The sequence below is a fragment of the Zootermopsis nevadensis genome, unplaced genomic scaffold, assembly GCF_977971745.1.
Source record: "Zootermopsis nevadensis isolate Lab colony 2312 unplaced genomic scaffold, Znev_1.0 Znev_ptg000061l, whole genome shotgun sequence".
Classification (NCBI taxonomy): domain Eukaryota; kingdom Metazoa; phylum Arthropoda; class Insecta; order Blattodea; family Termopsidae; genus Zootermopsis; species Zootermopsis nevadensis.
Genome location: NW_028259192.1, coordinates 13,503,971 through 13,525,677, shown reverse-complemented (window position 1 = coordinate 13,525,677; position 21,707 = coordinate 13,503,971). Strand labels below are relative to the sequence as shown.

At 35.5% G+C, this 21,707-nt stretch overlaps 2 protein-coding genes across 6 annotated transcripts in view; both read right to left on the bottom strand.

The window, feature by feature from the left end:
- Nucleotides 1–3,198, bottom strand: part of LOC110831222 (uncharacterized) — a 49,907-nt gene extending 46,709 nt beyond the window's left edge. Inside the window, exon 1 of the mRNA XM_087340387.1 lies at nucleotides 2,069–3,198. Coding sequence (XP_087196513.1) covers nucleotides 2,069–2,101 — 33 coding nt within the window. The 5' untranslated portion in view covers nucleotides 2,102–3,198. The remainder of the gene's footprint in view (nucleotides 1–2,068) is intronic.
- Nucleotides 3,199–7,456: 4,258 nt separating this feature from the next.
- LOC110831224 (early estrogen-induced gene 1 protein) overlaps nucleotides 7,457–21,707 on the bottom strand; it is a 58,419-nt gene continuing 44,168 nt past the window's right edge. For 3 of the 5 annotated variants that reach the window (XM_087340099.1, XM_022066983.2, XM_022066984.2), the window contains 2 exons: nucleotides 16,911–17,101; nucleotides 7,457–15,431 (listed from right to left, as the gene is read on the bottom strand). In XM_087340099.1, the coding sequence (XP_087196225.1) occupies nucleotides 15,310–15,431; nucleotides 16,911–17,101 (313 nt within the window). In that variant the 3' untranslated portion in view covers nucleotides 7,457–15,309. Of the gene's footprint in view, nucleotides 15,432–16,910; nucleotides 17,102–19,924; nucleotides 20,066–21,707 lie in introns of all 5 variants that reach the window. The other 2 variants (XM_087340100.1, XM_022066987.2) reach the window with 1 other exon arrangement.

Here is a 21,707-nt window from a genome sequence, read left to right as displayed (position 1 = left end):
TGTAGGCAATTTCTTATCGAAATATACCACTGTGGGTTATATCACTTTCTAGATTCTCAGTCAGTATAGTGACTGACTACGGACTGGACGACCGGGGTTCGATCCCCAACGGGAGCAGAGGATTTTTCCTCTAGCCTCTGCATCCAAACAGGCTCTGGGGCCCACCCAGCCTCCTATCCAATGGGTACCGGGATCCTTTCCTGGGGGTAAAGCGCGGCCGAGGCGTGACGTTAATCATCCCCCCCCCCCCCAAGCGCCTACATGGTGTACAGTAGGACAGTTTTTTTTTTTACTTTTACATTTTACGTAGCTGAAACTAATACAATTGCTATAAAACATTCCTAATACAACTTTGTAAGCAGTGTTATGAAAGCTTTTCTGAAGAAATCTTTCCCTTGTTGCGGTAGTATTCCATGCACACAATGAACTCCCATGGGCTTTTCTGTCTGTGAGGTATGCTACAGGAAACAATTGGCGTTCGGGACAATTGAATAAAAAAACACGTTAGCGGGCACAGACCATGACGTGGACACATGGAGTTCCTAGCAACTGAAAAGATCTCTTTAGGTTATGTTGCTTTTTGTGAACCGGTACCGCGTAATCACTTGTAGATTACGTATTATACTGAAAATGAGAAGTTCTGAGAAGAAATGACGTCTATTGTCCTTTAAATTTTTCCATCAATGCCATATAAATATTCCAGAGACATTTATATTACAATATTTAACATATGGTTTCTGTCCCCTTCCGTTTTTACCTGAAGGAGGAAGCAGAATTCAGCTTCCGAAACATTGTGATTGTATTAAGAATTTCGACGATGGACGACGTTCAAGAAAACAATTTGACATACTGCTAGAGTTCTTCTTTGGTAATTCTGATAACATTATACTAATGAGGAAAGTATAAAGAGCTGTCTTTCTCGATACTCATTATTATGAAGGATTTTGTGTGTACTGAACAATAACAATGAAGACACGTGCCAGACGACACACCGTTATACCGACACAGCTGCCCACCTGGATCGTCTCTCGTAGGCTTACACAAGGGTCACGCGACTGCCTGCCTAATTATCTACCTCAGCTGCTGGGTGAAACAGCAATGGATTTTCCGATGTTCGTGTCCTGATTGACTCACACAAATAATATTCCATAAATGGTATTATTTCCAGCACGTCTAAGCGTATTTATTCACCATATAATTAATTTCCCTGTGTTTAAATTAATAATTTAAAGCTCAGCTGTAACTGTATGCTCCACCCGCTCTAACAATCAACAATTCTGCATTTTTATTATGTGTCTCTTATAACTGTCACTTAAAACAGCGATAATGGTGAAGTGTGGTACTTTCTTCGAGCTACGGACTGAATTATTAAATATTATTTAGGTGACCTTCATCTTTAAAGAGTTTAAGAGACGTCACAGTCAAAAATAATGGATATTCACATGTAAGATTAACCAGAAAGGCATATGAAGTAATTTTAATTTCATTACGAACTAACAACAGTAACTGTATGGAGCAGGGACCTTATTAATAAACTCTAAGTAGCTCAGTGATTCAAGAAATCCCCCACCTTTTAGCAACACAAATTTTCACAACCTTATTACTGAAATGGAAGTACTCTGTTCTTATATTATGCAAAATTCCTCACCATGTATGGAATAAATTATACATTTGAATAAATTTCGTGGCTCTCTGTCCCCTGGAACCCTCATGACTTCCTGGATGTAATCAATCATGACCCGTGTAAACAACAAGCAGCAAGAACGTGGTCGCCATTCCACCCTCATAACCACTGGGGAGTACTTCAGATCCAGTGATTAATATTCCGCGTATCTTGACATGAACAGAAGGCAACTGCATTAGGGTAAAGTTATCGCGTACCCCTAGATTTCCTACCACAACCATTTCCGGGGTACTATAAACTACAGAGTGTATTATAGGCATATTTTGGAGTTCAAAGTTGCATGCAGTTTTGACAGAAAGTCTTCGTTTCGGAGATAATCGGTTTCAAAATTTGCCCCACTTGAAATACTCGAGATGAGAAACAAACGGAATTGGTTTGTGTTACCTTCGTATCTGTTGGATTCGAAAGGACCAGCATAAGCCGTTATACAGTTCTCTGCACAACTCGCAAGGGACGCCCAACGTCCATGCTGTCCCACATACGCCGCGACTGGTACTCCATCTCGACGTCTGTGATGTACACAAGATTCTTGCTGTATCCCCACGCAGAGTTCGCCGGCCATGCCGAGAGTCCTCTACGTCCAATCCACCTTATCGGAACGGGCAGTCCATTCATGACTGAAGTGCGCACGTGCAATTGCACGTGTGTCTAATAAAACGTCATCAAAAGAGTTGCTGCAATTCCGTCTGTAGGAACAGCACTATAGGTTGTATCATCGAGTTTCAACCAAAACTTGAACTTACGGAATAATTTTACATTCACCAGCACAAAATGTTGCTGATATCAGTCAAATGGTTCTAGAAATACAACATGAGGGCAGAGAGACAGATGCACATCCGGGAGGACTGGTGTCCACGAGTTCAACACGACATAGGGGGCCACGGTACAATCTCTGAACTTAAAAACTTGATCTCAGCTGTTCTCAGATATAATCTCGTTTTACAGAACCTCAATGTCCATCACTGTGTTCATAATATCCCGCTGCTGGGCTCTGTTCTAAGCCACTTCAATCAAAGTCTGAAGGTTTCTGACGACGGTGCTTTATAATATGTTAAATTGTCCGTCGTCTAAATTATAAAACAAGATACCTTTGTTTGTCTTCCTTCTTCTGTGGCTTTGCTGTTATGTCTCTTTACCTCCAAATTTTTCCTGTCCGTCTGTTTCAAGTTCTGTCCTTCTTTAATTCTATCCTTTTTTCTATCTCAGTTCTCCGCCTCTATGTATTTTCTTTTATTTCTTACCACTCTTTCCTCAAGTCTTGTTTTCTTTCGCACATATTTTTTTTACTCTTTTGTATCTTAATAAAAATCTCACAATTAATATGAGTTGCAAATGTTTAGAGGAAGTTCATATTATCGACACACATCTTGGTTAACTGCTACCTACTTCAGACCTGTGATGTGCGTGAATGTGTTCCACGGACCTCCTAAATCCGTATTCTCGTTGAACACAAAGGCTCCTTCCAAGGTTAGCATCTACCCTCCACTCCCAACAGACACGAATTCTACAATGCGACTGTTCCGCTATACATCAGTGTCTGGTACACACAACTTTGGTCAGACGGTGAAATACGGTATTCGTGTCGAGGTTCAACAAATCTACTCTTTTCGCCTCATCTACAATCTACGTCAATTTTCTTTTTTTAAAGATGACGAAGCAGTTTCCCATTGCTTTTCCATTGCCTCCAATATAATCTCCGCTTTCTTCCACAAATACCTGGATAAATAAAACTTCGTGTCTTCATGACAGCAACGTAGACAAATCTAAGGTACGCGTGAACTTGCTGTATCCTGACAATATTTTCTGAGAAAAATAAATACGAGTTAAATATTCACATAACACGTGCGCCCTCAATTTGATTTCCGTCCACATTATATTTTCATCTACTTTGTATTGATTGTGGTCAAACGCGCATTTTACTGTTCAACCACAGGCACGAAGACTGGGGTCAACAAATTTTGGCTCAGTTAAGCAGTCACTTGATGCCCCCCCCCCCCCCCAAAAAAAAAAAAGTGACCGCTACATAAGTTGCCCTTCGTAGATATTGAATTGTACATGCTTGGCCTACAACATCGTCCACTGAAGAAAAATCCTCCAAAGGAAAGGGATATATCAGCGTAGTCCCTCTTCATCTCTACCTCTGTTCGTTCAACTCTTGGCAACCTTGTTCCTTTCAATGGAACACAAAAGCAGAAGACACCAGAGGATACAACTTCATCAGATGGCTGAACCGCTGAGATGTCCTGGCTTATGCGTGACCCTGGGCAGTTAATATCACGTGACAATAGGCAGCGTGGGTTGACACTGTCGATGTACTCGTTGGGCCTAAGGCGGCCGGTAACACTGGTCGGAGCGGACAGACCATGTTGACTGCTGTAGCTACACAGGGCACCGCTCTCAAAACCGAAGCTCTGCTAACTATAACTAACTCATAAACCCAAAGACGAAATACCAAGGTCACGATTCTATGACCTTTCACCATCGAAACATATCACTTATTTTAATATTATCTTCCAACTCCATGACCTTACAAATGGTTCTCCATTCAAAGCTTTTCCCTACTAAAATGCTTAAGTATTCCTATTTTCTCCTCTCCTAATCACATGCCCAGTTCATGTCACCATCCCAACAATACCATCTCATATTCCAGTTATTTCACTTACATTCTTGTACTAATTTAATAATGGCTAAAGCGGTTCATAAAACGCTGTTTCAAACGTTTTACTTGGTCAAAATATGTTTTATTTTACAGTTTACACTTGGATTTTTTTATTGGAATTTAGTTTGTAGTCGCATTCACCCGGAAGGTCCCTACGCCATAAAGCAGAATCCTTTTTTGAGAAAATGACAGCTCAGAAATTCCTAGCCTTGTTCACAAGAACTCGCCACTGGACCCAAACCCAAATTTGGAAAATAAATGTCTTCGTTTATTTGTATGTTTACATGACAGTTTATAATTTTTATTGACGAAAATATCAAATAATAGGGTTTAAATCTTTAGTGATGTAGTCTGAATACATTTTAACTTACATTATGAACCACAACAGGTGTTCAGAGCAGATGTATCCGAAATTTATAGGCACGAACTCATTTGTGGGAAAAGTTAGTCGCTATATGAGTGTACTAATTGCTGTCAGACAAGGTTTGAGAGAAATAAAATGCAATATTCTGTCTACATAATGAAGTATTTATCTCCTTCCACCAAATTAGCCACAAATTTTTCTATCTTAGAACGCGTTTTGTAATTTAGAACTTTTCCCCTGTTTCTTGTTGTAGATATATCGACCCCCGCAACGAGATATCGATATTGTGAAGGTTCGATTCCGGTTTGGAGACACTATCTACCAGTTCCAGGATATGAGGGAATAACAATGCGGGCGAAGGATGACATTGACTTCCCGTTGTAACAGAGTTCATACTAATTGCTTCTTAAGTGTAAACTCAATTCTATGCGTCAGACGACGCTAAATATTACAACGACCGTTGGTTGCAATCACAATTCTCGATTCCCTTTCAAAAAGGAGTCTTAACAGCACTTCACCTAATAGCTCTAAAACATGGGATTCACTTGATATTCCACAACACAAGTGGAAAGAACGTCTCCGACTTTCTATCAACAGTTCACGCTTATTTGTGGCTTTTCAACAATAGAAATTTTATGTTCCCAAAGAAATATATTCACAGTACTTTTTTAAATAACTGAATTTAGCTGTAATTTGAACTTCGCACAAAACTAATTTGTGTTGATTATAATGAGAACAATAACAGCCTCGTCAGGAAAGAGAGTATCAGTGAGCTAAAAAATCAGAGTTCGATTTTAAGAAGGGATATCATAGCTGGAACGACTGTTTAATAGGGAAGAATGGGAAGGGTTGCCTTTTAAAAGTGAACATGTGGAGTTTTACATTTGCGCCCTCGCCGTGCTAATTTATTCGAGAGTAAATTTACCTAAATTTTTCACATTAAGATAGACGTAACTAGTTAAAGTAGGCAGTGATCCAATATACGTTACTGTAAACAAATCGTAATAAAACGTAGAAATGGCTCAAAATGGTCCGAGTGTGAGAACAACGTTCGCTGTTTTTGTTTCTTTGTTTCAAATGAGAATGACAATACAAGCAACTCTCGGTTCACAAACGCTCAATTTACGAACATTCGCTGTAACGCTAGGTGACCTGCATCGGCAGACATGAACTAATGTTAAGATAAGTGTACTGCCGCGCCATATATTAGCGAGGGCATGAACTATTTTAAAGATTAAGTGTATTGCCGCGCCATCTGTAGGAAAGGTATAAAGTAATGGGCCCGCGAAAATTATCTGACCTCCTTGGGTATCCTATAACCCGGATAGAAACATCGAAAACTCAAAGCTAGGTGACCTGCTTCGCCCTCTATTGGCAAAGACATGAACTAATGGGCCCACGAACATTTTCTGACCCGTTTATCTCCTTGGGTATCCCATAACCCGGGTAGAAGCATCGAAAACTCAAAGTCATGATAAGGGCACTGTCGCGCCATATCTCGGTTTACGAACGCTCAATTTACGAACATTCGCTATAACGAACGTCAACATTTATTAAATTCGCCAATAGAAAGAGTTCCTTATAGAACGAAATGCCAAACGCATAGTGAACATAATTGTAAGATTTAAATAAATAAAATTTTAAAAAATGTATTTATTAGAATATTTTATCAGAAAATTATTACATGATAATTATACCGAACTGTTCTTGGATATCAAAATTAATCTAGCCAGTAAAACACGTTAGTTTACATGCCACGCCGCGTAGAATGTTTTCTCATGGGAAAGAAATCGGCGATTCCCTCTATTATAATGTTTATTTAGTACATGGTTTTCATGCTTTAAAATGGCTGTTAACGTATACGACACGTATCGTAAAAGCTCAGGAATGCAAGATACACATAACGAACAAAAACGTATAACGAACGTCTTGGAACGGAACTCGTTCATAAACCGAGAGTTGCCTATTGGAGAAATCTGGAGTCACTCACACTAGTTTAGATGTACAGCCTACATTTGATTACTTAGACTACCCGCTTCATGGACACGACAGAGAAGTGGTCTACAGTGTAGGGCAAGTTTCACATTTTTTTGCGTTCGAGTCTGTGATAAACCCTTTGAAATCGAATCTCTTCTTAATATTTAAAAATCCTGTTCCTACTACAAAAAGAAACAATTCATCTCCACTGTAATTATTAATTGGTTGATGCTGTTTAGTTTCAAAATCATAAAAACCCATAAACAAGCCTACACTCAGCAAGCAAAATGCACTCTTGCATAGTGTACTCTTCAACAAAGATAATGATGATCTAACAGAGAGGGGTGAGATAGGCGGGCATGTTGCATGTCAGTTATGAGATGCATACGTAACTGTACTTGGAAATTTTGAAGGAAAGAACCCACTTTAGAGAACAAGGCACAAACAAATAATAGCAAAAGGGATCTTAACAAATAATAGTGAATATGCGGATTGGATTCATCTGGCTCAAGACATAAATATGGCAATGGATCCATACAGGGCTAATAATTTTTTGACCAACTGTGCAAAAACTTACAGAAAATTTAAATGTCACTCAACAAGAGAAAGATTTATGAAATTTGCCTATTCTTATAATACACACCTCCAGTCACTTCTTGGTTCATCACACTGTATGCCATTTTGCACACAACATGCAATGCACATGGCAGCCAAATACTTGAATCCAGATGCAGATTCATTAAAAGGGAAGAGAGAAAATCCAGCCACCAAGTCTCTTACATCTGCAACCTCAGCTCTTTATTTCAAACTCATGACAGGATGGAACAGTATTATTCTCACAACATAGACCATTTACCATTTGTAAGCATTCTTCACACATGGTGCATAAATTCAATGTACAATGGGAAGGCAAAGTCTGTGTCCCTATATTTCACTCCCAAACCTATTTATTTGATTTCAATTAAATTTTATATTGTCTACACTAACAGTTCTTAAGCAAATTTAATTTTGATTTATAATGTTCTGTGAAAAGAAGGCCCAAGCAATATTGTCCATCCAATTATAAACAAGTGCTCAATAACATTTACACACCATTGTTACCATTGTTATAGTATTAAGACAATGGCACAAGATTTGATGCTCACCTGTTGAATTTGAAATCTGGACCAGTAACATAAAAAAGAACCCCATGACTAGCAGACTTATGGTATTCATATTAATTAAGCTACACACACTCAGTCTGTGACAATATAGTTACTTCATACCACAACGTTATTAGCTCTCAAAAGTACAAAGTTATGGACTGTGAAACTATTTCTGAACTGCTGTGTTGAATCCATAGTAAGGATTAATTTTTATTTGCTATCAAAGATCATTTATAATAATTTGAAGATACCAAAGATAAAGAATCTGAAACGTAACAAAATATAAGAAAATGTTATTTTAGAGCAATGAACGCCTGCAGAATGCTTTCAGGTTGCATCTTTCCACATATTCTGGACAACAAGCATCAAAATTTATGTACTGAATAGAATGTTCCACTACCCAGGATGAGCTCCACTTAATACTCTTCAATACTCAGCATTCTACATCAATATTTGATTTCTAGTCCATGCATAATTTTAAGAAGCACCTGGGACATCACTCACTCATGAAGTGGCAGAAAATTTTGAGTCTAAAAATCAAGAGGGAAACATAAATGTAAAAATGCAGGATGAGTGCATTTTCTGGAAACAGAAGTTGTAATTTGTTTTGAAAATAAGATACACACTTTTCATACAGAAATTCTTTTGGTGAAAGCTAACTGCTACTAATTTTACAGGCAGAAAAAAATCTTGTTTCAGTGTACACCAAGTACTAAGATAAATGGTGAACCAAATTAGAGTATCCTTAACTCTTTTGCTGTGAAGTTTGCACTTATGCAAAGTTTGCTATCAGCCAGTTTCCATGTAACCTACATTACTGACAGTTCAAAATTCATAATCCTACAGATTTCAGGTTTTTTTCCCTTCCAGAAGGGAGCTAACAATTTGTAAAATATTTTGCTTACATTTAATATAATTCTTCAAAAACATTGCTAAAAAACACTGCTATGCTGTTAAGTGGTAGCCATTGCTTCTTTTAAACATAAAAAGGCAGTGATAAACTCTTATTTCCATATTCTAAATCTTACAAATATAGGATTTGCTAGTAATTTGGAAATAAAATAAAATGAAATTTAAAAAAATTTCAAATTTATTTACACAGCCAAGGCATTTTGTATGAACAAAAATTAAGCAGCAAAAGAGTTAATACAGGAGAAATGTTCCCTTCAAGACACACATTTTATCCCCTTTCTTTAACTGTAATGCATATTTTTACCATTTCCTGCAATAGCTGCAATTCTTTTCATTTTACAATATCACACCCTACCAAGCAACAATGTTTGAATATGGAAGCAAGAATTTCTTTCATATTGTGACAAAAAGAGGTAATAACTACATAGGAATTACATATTCTTTATAATTAATTCTGCATAATAAAATTATTTTGAATATTTTGAGGAAATATATAGGAAGTCAAAGGAATAACCAATGTATAAATCATTATGGAAAGTAAAAGTATGTCCTAGACCACTAAACAAAGAAAAAACTGACTTTCTGAATACCATTAAAAATTGTCATATGAAAATCACTGGGAAGGATAAAGTACTTCTGCATTACAACAGCAATGAGCATACATGGCTTATAATGCTTAAAAATAAATAAAGTGTTGATAAGAAAGAGTTCAAAGTTTCTTTCTTCTACAATATTCAACACTAATTATGCCAAGACATTCTGGACAGCCAGAATCACCATAATAAATTTTTATTACTTGGTTCTTTTTCATTAATGATATTATCACTACTTAATAAGTTTCTATATGAAACATAAATAAATTGACATCAGATATTTACTACTGTACATTTTTCACCTTGTACAGTCTTATATTAAATGGTTCAATATGTCAACAGTTCAACCACAATACACATAACAGACTTCTCTAATGTCACACACACGCATCCAATTCTCAGTTGCATCCTAGCAAGATTATTTGGTACCAAAGAATATAAACTGAGCTTTGAAAAATAACATATGCCATAGGCCAAAAAAAAAAAACTAATACCGAAAGTTATATTCTGCACTTTTATATTATACTAAACATATACATGTTAAATGCATATAAAAGTTCTCACATACCATTCATGACCCATTATGATCAAAAAACACAAGATACTATGAATTCAAATTGATGACTGATGTCTGAATGATTGGAATTTTGATTTTTAAATTTTCACAACACATGTTGCAACTGGAAGACAATGCAGTAAGGCTTATTTCCTATGATACATTACCAAAAATTACAATATAAAACTGACTTTCAGGTTTGGGTCACCATGGCAATCATGATAACTAAATAGGAAAAAAAGGAACTTATTTAGTAGAATTAGTGTCTTTATATTATTAATTCCTGTTTCAGAACAATGTTATATATCATGAAAGTGACAAATGAATCAGGAAGCTGTTGCCGACTCATGCATGTGGATTGTTCAAATGAAACCTGTCTGTACCACTGCCAGTAACTACAGCTGGTCACATGTTACACCAGCACTTGACCATGAAGCATGCAACAAAACTAGAGCACTACAGTAAACAGGAAGTCTGCTTCAGTCAAGTGCCACATTTTAGGTGCAGAATATGTCAGAACAGAACCAACGAATGAGTGGTCATTCAGTTCCTTGGTTCCTATTCAGAATGGTCTCAAACTAAGAGATGACTTATCACCAATGCTTTTCAACTTTGCTTTGAAATATGACATTAGGAAGGTCCAAGAAAACAAAGAGGAAATAGAACTGAATGGGCCATATCAGCTTCTGGTCTATAATTGATGATGTTAATTATCTGAGAAAAACAAAGAAGCTCTAGTAAATGCTAGGAAGGAAGTTGGCCTCAAAGCAAATATGATGAGAAGTTAATTATACTTTCACATTTGTTCACAAGATAAAATCATAATATAAAGGTTGCTGCGATGATACATCAGCATATGACAAAATTAAGAGCAGAGAAATTCAAGGAATGTCTGCTACCATGCAGACTAGAATTGCTTGTCTCCCATTTGCTATCTAAAAACAAAGATTAAAATATAAAAAACTATAATTTACAGCAGCTGAGACCAAACTGTGCATTTCTACTATGCTATTACCTTGCAGGTAGAAGGAATACAAATGCATATACCATGTAAACCAAAGACATTATGGACAAAGGAAATAAAACAGCAGTAATGTTTATAGTTTGGACAGTATAAGCTTTCTCATCTGTTACCCTTCCCAATCCCTCTGATCTCCTTCCCTACTATATCCAATGGCTGCAGAAAGCAGAGCTTTGTCCCAACTGCCACACTGCTTTGCACAGGTGCAAAACTTGGTCTCTCATATTAAGGGAAGAACATGGATTAAGTGTGTCTGATAACAGGGTGCTGAGGAAAGTATTTGGATCTAATAGGGAGGCTGGAGAAAACTGAACACCGTGGAGCTTGATAATTTGTAAGCTTCGTCAAATATCATAGGTAAATCAAATCAAGGAAGAGATAGGTGGGGCACATAGCACACATGGGAGAGATGAGAAATGCATACAAAATTTTGGTTCAAAAACCTGAAGGGAAGAAATCACTTGGAAGGCTTAGGCATAAATGGGAAGATATTATTAAGAAAGATCTTAAGGAAACAGAGTGGTAGGTTGTGGGCTACACTGATCCAAAGCGGGATAAAAACCAATGGTACCAAGATATATTAATGAATTTACACCCAGAACATTGAATCATGTACTTTTTATAACTTGTAAACCTACTGTAAGCCATTTCAGTGCCCACATAAATACTGTCTTACACAGATTATATAAATTAGAAGATGATTTAAAGTAAGAATGGTTTGCAGTTTACCTGGCTACAAATTATGGTACAGATGATAAAATCATAATGGTCATGAAGAACAACACACATTCGATGGAGACTGAATCAAAGTTAGAATTTCTAGGCTTTCTGGACCCACACAGCCAGATACATCCTTGACGCTATGACTGGAAAAGACATTAAATATCTCCTCACCATGGTGATCAAGAGATATAAAAGTACAACACAAGGGGAATGTATAAGGAATAGTAGTTCAGCTGCTAGCTGCTTTTTGCCTGTATTACAAGCAACCTGAAAAAACCTGGATAGATTTATAATGCTAACAAAAAGTGACTTTGTAAGAAAGGCCTATGGATATAAGCCAGAAACGCAAGCTCTGCAGACCATAATTGCTCTAAAGAGCATATCACAGATTTCTTGATGTCACCACAAGGAGAAGCAATCTGTAACTGTGTAATACAGTGAGGACAAAGTTTCATATCCATTATCATAGCCAGAAATAAGCATGAACAGACACAAAAATATTTAAGGGCTGTAGCTAAAATATCTAAAACATTCTCACCACTTACATTAAAAAGAAGAAGAAAAAATCAAATGTTACCTAAACAAGCAAGAATTATTTGAAATAACAATTTGAGTTCTCTACTGTACATAACCCATGAATGATTAACTGAAGGGAAGCTTACATAAAAAAATTGCTGTTAAAAAAATATTTTGTGATATTTAATCACTGACACTCCCTTTCCAATACATTAACGATAATCAAAAGTTTACTACATTTTTTTAGCTTAAAGCACTTCCAACAGATCGCTCAGATAGGATGGTGTCACAAACATAATATATCACATTACCATAAAAATAATGATTTCCCATTTATGCCTGCTATCTTACACAAAGATTCTGTTTACCTGTGAAAGAAAGAAGAAAGCTTTTTAATACAAAAATTAAATATTCAACATTCTCCATCTACTGATGATTCTATGGGTCCCTGATTTTGTAAGTTTCCTTCTCTAGTTTTACAAATTTTACTTTATTGAAGCATTCTTAAAAATCTTCAAAAAATAAAAGGCATATGGACCTCATTTTAAAAAATACGTCTGATATGATGTTACGTTTTCTGTCAAACTGAAAGGTACATGAACAAACATGCAAGAATAAGTCAAGAAATTAACAAGACACTGTTAAAACTGTCAACAAATATTATAATTTGAAGATAATGACAAATCAAAAAATAAAACGGTTATGAACAGTGTAGATGGCTTTTAAAGTTTTTGTACAGATTTATCACAGAAAAATGTTCAATAAATTAAAACAAATAGTTCATTGGTGTTTCCACATTCTGAACTCTGCAACTTATGCCTAATTACTCATACTGTGACCTAAAATCCTATACTTTTCACACCTCAAAGCTTAATACCATTCAATGGTATATAATTAAAGTTATGTCAAGGCTTCATTTGGGAATTCAACTAATAAATTATAAAAATTATAAATACAACATGTAATGTAAAGAATACTATTTTATCAATAACACCTAAGCAGAATTATTATGTACAGACAGATCCATTAACTATATATTTCTAAAATCAAAACATTCACTTGTTGGTCTGTTCATAACCTTCTGACAGGTTAAGACTTACATACAAATAACTCAATGTGACTTCCAAACAAAATACTGTACTCTATTTTTACTTACTCAAGCAACAAATATGCTGCTTATATTAAATATTTAGTGCTCAACTTTCATCCTTAAATGTAAGTAGTCTATTCTACTGCACCTATTTGACACATGTATTTAAATTATGAGGTCTTTAAGCAGGGATATACCACTCGAATTAAAGTCACCTTCAACCGACATGTGAAGGAAGAATCCTTTGACACTATATCTTCTATAGGACCGTGTGGATGGCAAGGTTTATGAACTGATCTTAAGATTGAAGCCAAATGGCAGAATGTAAAAGAAAATCATTTTAAAATATGAGAAAAAAATAATTTTTTGGCAAATGGATATTGGCATTATTATGACATTTTATTTGGACACTGTTCATTGTTTGTTATACAAAATTACACCAATACACAAATTAAAAGAATTTAAAATTTCATACATTTCAGACACTGAGAAAAATTAGAATCTTTAATTTTAATATTGGTGTAATTTTTGAACCAATGATGATGGATAATGTCCATGTAAGTTATCATAATACACTTCAAATCACTTATATTCAACTGTCTCCAAAAAGGATCTCATAATTAACTTGTGGGGGGGGGGGGGGGGAATTTCTTAGAAACTAAATATTAACTATTACTCATATATTGTACAGATAACATTCACATCAAATATGCACAAAGTACACGCTATTTAGCAGTCTTATGGAAACTTAAAGAAGACGATAAGATGTAAGCAACCTTACGTGTATTAGCAAAATGTTAAAATATTACATTACATTATTATAGAAACAACTTCACATTCAAATAAAATGAAGTAGTGAATACTGACAATGACGTGCAATTTAAATTTTCAGAATTGCTAATGCCCATATTTAAGATTGAGTAAACTTATGAAACAAACTTTAGAGATTTGAGGTTCTTACAGCAAAGACATCAAAGCTGGTCTTCTGGGTTTTATTATCATGCAGACTTATAAGCTACGTAGAAGTCTGCATGGAATTACAATGCAGAGGACCAACATAACACAAACAGAAACTTGCTCCAGTAGTGCAAGGCCATATTAAATCAATCAACAATTTAGGCCTAATGCTGCTTCACGCAGTAATCCTGAATTTCTGAGTTCACATGCAGAATCAAGTAAACATCTGTCACTATTAGAATAACTTATCTGTATCAGTTTATTCTTCTGTATTTTAACAAAAGTTATGTATGTAATCAAATACAAACGCTATGAAGTATAAAATTTCAGACTATCTTTCAAAGCTCAGTTTCTTTCAATTCAATTATTGTGCTCAGTAATCTATAGGCAGAATCCTTCACTGCTGGAAGGTCACAGGAATGATAAATTAATATGCTAAAGGAATTATTGCTCACATAGGTACTCTGGCCAAATTGTACTAAAATGATTTTGCTAAACTGTTTAAACCTGTGCTAGCACAAGCAACCATTCTTCACCTGGGGTATTCAAGTAAAAGCAATGAAATAATTATTATAAAAAAACTTATAAATGCATATCTTACTAACCAATGTGCTATTATTTATTGCTGTGGCAATGCATAGCAATAAGTTTATGGATATATGTTACACATATGCCAAGCAATGAAACAGAACTAAACACATATCACTTCTGCACTTTTCAGCATTAATAATTATGGATTCGTTACTCATAAATAAAATTGTTCTAGTGCTTGACACAAGGCTATGAAATCATCTTTAAAGAGGCATAAATCCTAAATATACTGTTCATACAATAAATAAACCAAATCTAATGCCATAAGTAACCTGAGCAATATAGACCTTTAACACATGATTGCTTATAACACCCACACAACACATTGGTCACATTCAAAGACAAACGTAATTTTTAACTACTACATCTCAAGCAATGGCAGCCTATACTTATTGTCTTATTTCACTCTCTGTCAATCACCAAAATATGTCACATTTCACAAGACCATTGTCCTGGTCAACACATACTAAATCTCATGATTCTGTCTAGCCTAAACTAATACAGCACTGCCCCACTAAAGGTTACCTGTTGTCTGAATCCATGACTACTTGCTTAAATACTCCTGCTGACATCTGACTCTTTACCTCATGGCTGCCCAGTGCAGTTGTACCATCCTTTGCAATAAATAGCTGCAGGCCTGATGCTGAAAATTCAAACCAAAATAAAAATTAAAATTAAAACTGAATCCAACTGCAGAAACAATTTTGTTCATGATGCTCCTCTGAAATGTCCAGAATGATGGCCTAATTTTGTTAGAAGTGGTGTAGAGCAGTGGTATTCAACCTGGGGTACGCGAAGACATCTTAGGGGTATGTGAAATTAATATATATATATATATATATATATTATTTTATGATAAACACTGAATAATGAGTAATGTAATTTATTTTAGATGTAGATTATATACTATGTATAACTTGAATTATACACCAACAACTTTCGGGGTACAAAGCTGAAGAGAATTTATATCTGGGGGTATGCAAACAAAAAAGGTTGAATACCACTGGTGTAGAGAACAAGAACATAGTTCAACAGTAAGTGCAATGAGGATGGTCAGAGTGTTCCTCTGAAATGCTGGTATCTACCTATGAGTCCACATGGTGTCACAACCCAGATCATCATTTTCGCTGCTGTGAGAACCTCAGATTTCATAAACATTATTTATTGTTCACTTACACCAATGTTATCCATAATCTGAACAATTTTTTTAATGAAGTCAAAATGTATTTTTTCCCCAATACACTAAAATAACATTATGTAAATATATGCACATGAAGTTAAAGAACAAATATTTGTGTTCAAACAGTCAGGGATCTGCAAAGTATCAGCTACAAACAGCACGAGACCGTTGGTTGCTTATCATTAAGTTGGCGAGAATTTTATAGTTAGCCAATTGATCAATACTAATTTTATGAAAGTGTTTCAAGTGCACTGTTTATAGCAATGTAAAGCTAAATTTTACTTGAGAACTGTACTGGCTAGATTACTTGAGTTTTGATTCTCAACACAGACAGTGATTATTAGGCATCATTTACGCTCTAGCTTGAGTGAAGAACACTTCATGGGCCCACTGATGTCATTCTATCACATTTTCCTTACAGGGGTAGGCAACCTGCAAGGGTAACTGATGCACAAAAATGACCTTGTATCACATTAGTGAAAGTGCAGCCCAGAACTTACACATCTTGCGCAGTGATCTTGAGCACTTCAGACTACCAAAGAAGGAATTCACAGAAAAACAGTTCCAATCTAAAGAGAAGATGAAAGCTAGGGTAATTTATTCTTCACAGAAATAAAACAGGTGATGTTATCATTGGGACAAATGTGCCAATTACTCTCGAGGATGTATAAAAATAACTGTTGTGATGAACATCAAAGTGAAGGTAGTAAACATGAGTAGAACATACCCTGGATGTATTTATTGAACACTCTCCAGTACAAGTGTTCTGTTTTGTTTGGTAACTAATAAAATTTGTTACTGTTATAAAACAAGGCAAAACATGCTGCTGCTGGAGACAATCTGTAAATCTTGATACTGAAAGAATGGTTTCCGATAAAAACTTTTTAAGCAAATTAACTAATAATACAATATCACTCAAGAATGAGGGTACATTACTGATACCTGACTCATCTTGTGGTTCCAAGTTGGTGGATCGCAAGATTTCATCAATGAGGCTATCTGGGTTCACTCGTGTGACTTCAACACGTGCCTGTGGCGCCCCCTCTTCAGATGCCTTCTTGCGTCTCTCTAGTGCTGCCTTTGCCCGGTCAAGTGACCCGGTCTCACTTAATCCTGACCCAGAACTTGGATTTCTAGAACAGTACCCAAATATGCAACATCTCAACAGCACAAAAGCTAGCTACACCTACGACAATGCTGCTCACTTAATACCTTCACAAATGTTACTAGCACTGGTACCACAAATGCAACTGAACACCTCCTGTTTATTTGCAGCAAAGTTTTAAATGATCATTCTGATAAGATACAGTGTAAGACTTCTCAGTATTTCCAGCATATGTCTAGGTTCTGGGATATTTTCTGATGTTTCAATAATTTTGGGGGGAGGAGAAAGGGAAAATATGTTCTACCACCTAAAACACATCTTAGTTTATTATTGTTTTTCACTGCATTCTCATTTCACCAGTCTGCTTCACTTTTCATAACAACCAGTAAACTGAATGAAAATAGGATATTAATTAGATATAACATAGCAAACACATCAATACATTGGAAGTTTCTATTTGAAATAGTGTTAATAACTACTACAAGAAGTAGAACCCTTTTTGAGAAGATGACAGTTGTTCAGCTGGCCAAGAAATCCCCCACCTTTTATGGAATGAAGGTTCATTACGTTCAAAAGTGCCTGCCAGTAGAAAATATCCTGAGTCAGTTTCAGTCCACAACCTCACCATTTTAATATTATATTATTAATCCACTTACATCTAGGATTAAAAAACATACATACAGCAAAATATCTCACACCGCTACAACAAAATCACCTTGCTACCATAAGATGAATCAGATATGTAGCATGCATGGGGGAAACAAGAAATGCATCCAAATATTAGGCCCTTTTCTACCGCTTAGAGCTCAATTGGTTACACATTTTCCATCAACTTATCTACTTCTATTTAATTAGTCATACACCATCACCTATCAAAAGTTATCCCATTGTTATTAATTAATAAATAAGATGATATATTCTGCAAAATTATGTATCCAACAATCTCTTGGTTCAGAATACTACGATAGCAAAGATAATTTTCCAGGAATTATTTTCTATGTACTTTTTTGTTTTCCTCCAAAACTACAAATCTGTTGAAGATTTTAACCCAATACCTTTGACTTGTACATAAATTTGTTCAGTAAGAATAAGACAATGTCAATAGGGGTGTTTTCTTTTTATCAAGTGCAGTATATAATATGCACTATGTGTATTATGATGTGCTTCAAAAGTAGGATTTTTTTATTGCAGCAAAGTTACCATTATTTCCATGCATACTCTCATTCATCACCAAAGGTCTGAAAAACACTGCTATACCATAAGAAATAAATTCTTCAAACTGAAATTTCATGTAATGTCTACAAAATTGAGAAAAGTCAACTTTTACAGTATAATTTTTTTCTACTGGAGCACACAGATTTACATCACACCAAAGAATTTAATACAACGTTCTATCATTAACAAAATCTACTTTGTTAATTATGGTTTTCAATATCTTACTACACAAAATTCAGTTTAAAAATTGTGGTTATTTTATTCCTATTAAAATCAATTCATATTGTAATGAATGGTTAAAAAGCATCTATAATATTCACTCTTTGCAATCCAACTACTAATTCTCATGCGCTGTGTCATGCTAGAGTGCCAAACTTTAGGGTTATAACACTGGATTCACAACACAGCAGTTTACTGAGAAAAATGGTCATTAACTATATACCAAATCTCCCAGATGGAAATCCCATTTTTGTCAGTTGTTTGTGACTGCTTGCTGAATGTGCTTCATTAACACATGAACATGCATGCTGTGAAGTATTTAATGTGTCTGAGATTTAATGTTCTCAAAGCAATGGGCTGAGATGCTGCGCAGTCTTATACAAGGCTAGATGGTGTCACAACCCAGAATACCACATCGATATTCAAAGTATATCTTTAAGTTGTTAACAGTGGCAAAGAGAAGAACTACAAATAACTTCCATTTCATGTCAATTATTTTGAGAATTACAGACACTGCACTTAAGAAAGAAGTTGAAATGGTACAAAATATTTTAAAAGGCTGTGAAATTTGTTTTCAAGGAATGTGGTGCTATATAATTTACAGTTTTAAAAATCATGCTTCCTAATTATGTGCAACAAACAATTTTTGCATTTTGTTAGAACAATAACTCAAAGCAGGTAAGTAGGGAAATATAATTAGTTACCAACAACTATTATCTCTAAAGTAACAGGTGTAAGTTGATCTCATGATGCGCTTGCTTAATGCAGAGAAAATTTCAGGCTTGCTTTGTGAACAGATGCACATCATCTTATGACTAAAATATTAATGAACAGAACTTGAAACTGGTGCACACATGCTGAAGCTTCATGAAATGCATTCAATAAAAAGACCACATGAAAGAAAGATGTTAACATTTTTAGTCTATAAAATCTGAAATTATCATAGAAACTAAATGCAAGTAAGTCTCCTTGAGAGATTATCAGATTGATATGGAACAAAAATCTAATATTTTGGAGACTGTCTCTTTCTCCATTCTGTCTGTCTACTTCTTATCAGTCCATGACAACAGACACGCAGTCTCTGAAACATCAGACTTTTGTTCCATATAAATGTGGTTGGTAACCCAAGACCTCACTTCATTTCATTCATATAAACTGTGTATCCTCAAAGTTATGAGTGCAGTGATTAACAGATAATAACAGATAAACATTATTTCTAATGACATATCCTCTATAATGACAAAAAAGGAGAACATAAAACAAAACCAGGGTACATAAAGTTAATGTAACATCACAAAAGGTAACAGAGAGGAAGAATATGATAATAGGATGCTGAGTAAAATAATGGTTATGCAGCAGGCATTTCATATCAATAAAAACACCAACAGGCATGGCAGATGTACACTTGCACACTAACACTGTGCTGCTTCTCCGATGCATGACAGCTGCTGTAAGGGTCAAATTGTCACTCTCCTCTGGTTGGTCATCGGGGCTGATTGCCACAGTTGGCAGTTTTGAGTTGCTTTCAAACAACTTCCGATGCTGTGACATCACACTCCTGCAAGCCAACCACTGGTGTTCAACTCCCATGTCACTAAACACCACTACAGCTCCCAGCCATGTGGCACAAGCCACAACTGAGTTAATTCCAGTTGTTCGTGAACTTCCTATGTGCTACAATGGAAACTTAATAACATATGTTTTGGGAGGAAGTAAGTTTCAGGCCATGGCATATAATGGAAGTATTGGAAATTCATGAATAGAATTAAAATGGAACCATATGTTTATGGCTGAAAATCAATGTTTTAAAATAAGTTTGAAACATTTCATTGATATATAAGTTTAAGCAAAGAGCAACAAAAGTTTCTGCCTTTATTTCAATTTGTAGCTTTAAAAACCAAAGTACAAATCTTTGATAGTTATGAGACATCCGGGAACAGTATTTTAGCACAGTTTTATGTTACTTTTGGGTCCGTGCATTCTGTTGTATACCAACATGAACTAACGTGATATATTTCATTATCAAGAATCAATCATTATCGAATTAAAATGTTGATATACATTAAGAATTGTTTCAGTATATGGAATTAGGCTTTTTAACCCTTCTGCAGATGAGTATTTGTATCCATGCACCAATGTGTTTTCACTACTATAGACCCTATGACATACAAGCCCCCTTTTGATATGAATATTTAGCTCAGGCTGATCAAACTACTGAAGTAACACAATTTTCTACCTGTGGAATAAACAGTTGTAGATTCATTTAGTGACATAACATAAACTCCATCCTTTTGCAATGGTATAACGTATGTCTGAAAAACAGGTCCGTCAAATGGCAGAGGTAAACATGGCATACACACATAGTAATAGCAATAGTGCACACAGTAATATAGTGATAATGTGTCTACAACTTCTCAATCAAATTTGTAAACAAGACAAAACTTTGGTTCATGCATAAAAAGACTGTAATAAAAACCTATAAACAGCAACAAAAAACAGTAACATAGGGCATTAGAGAAGCCTGATACAAGAGAAGCTCTTAGGGGGCTCAATATCATACACTCCAGGAAGAGTAATGGTTTTTTAAGTTTGCAACTATTAAAAAAAAGTATTCACTTAAGCTTCTGATTGGATAAATATCTGTAAACTGTCAATTGAGTTTATAAATACCTGTAACTTTAGAACAGTAAATTAAAATTCACAGAGCTGAATTTTGGTTTAGACATTTTCATAGTTATCAGGCAGACTTCAATAATACAATTATATTTTCTGTATAGATATCTTGCATTGAGGTGGCTTGCCTTCCTTTGACCATCTGAGCAAGTATTTGCTTCTCAAGGACTCAGCTCCATGGAGTCAGCTAATTTGGCTACTATTTGTATTCAGATACTGGGCCTCATGAAAACAGACAACAGAAGTCAGTCAGCCACTCAGTTCACCAGACTATGCCAAGGACAACCAGGACTCAAGTTTCAGTTGCAAAGGATTTTTTCTTCACTGCACAGTCCAGATCAGCAATAGGGCCCACCCATCCTATTCAATGGGCACAATGGTGGCCATTCTTCACCACTTACCTTCCAGTGGTACAACTACACCTCCATTCCCCTACACATTGTGGCGGTTAGTTAAGAACCAGGGAAACTTCACCTCTATCTTTTACACAACAGTAAAGTTAAATCAAAACCAGTGAGCATACTGCA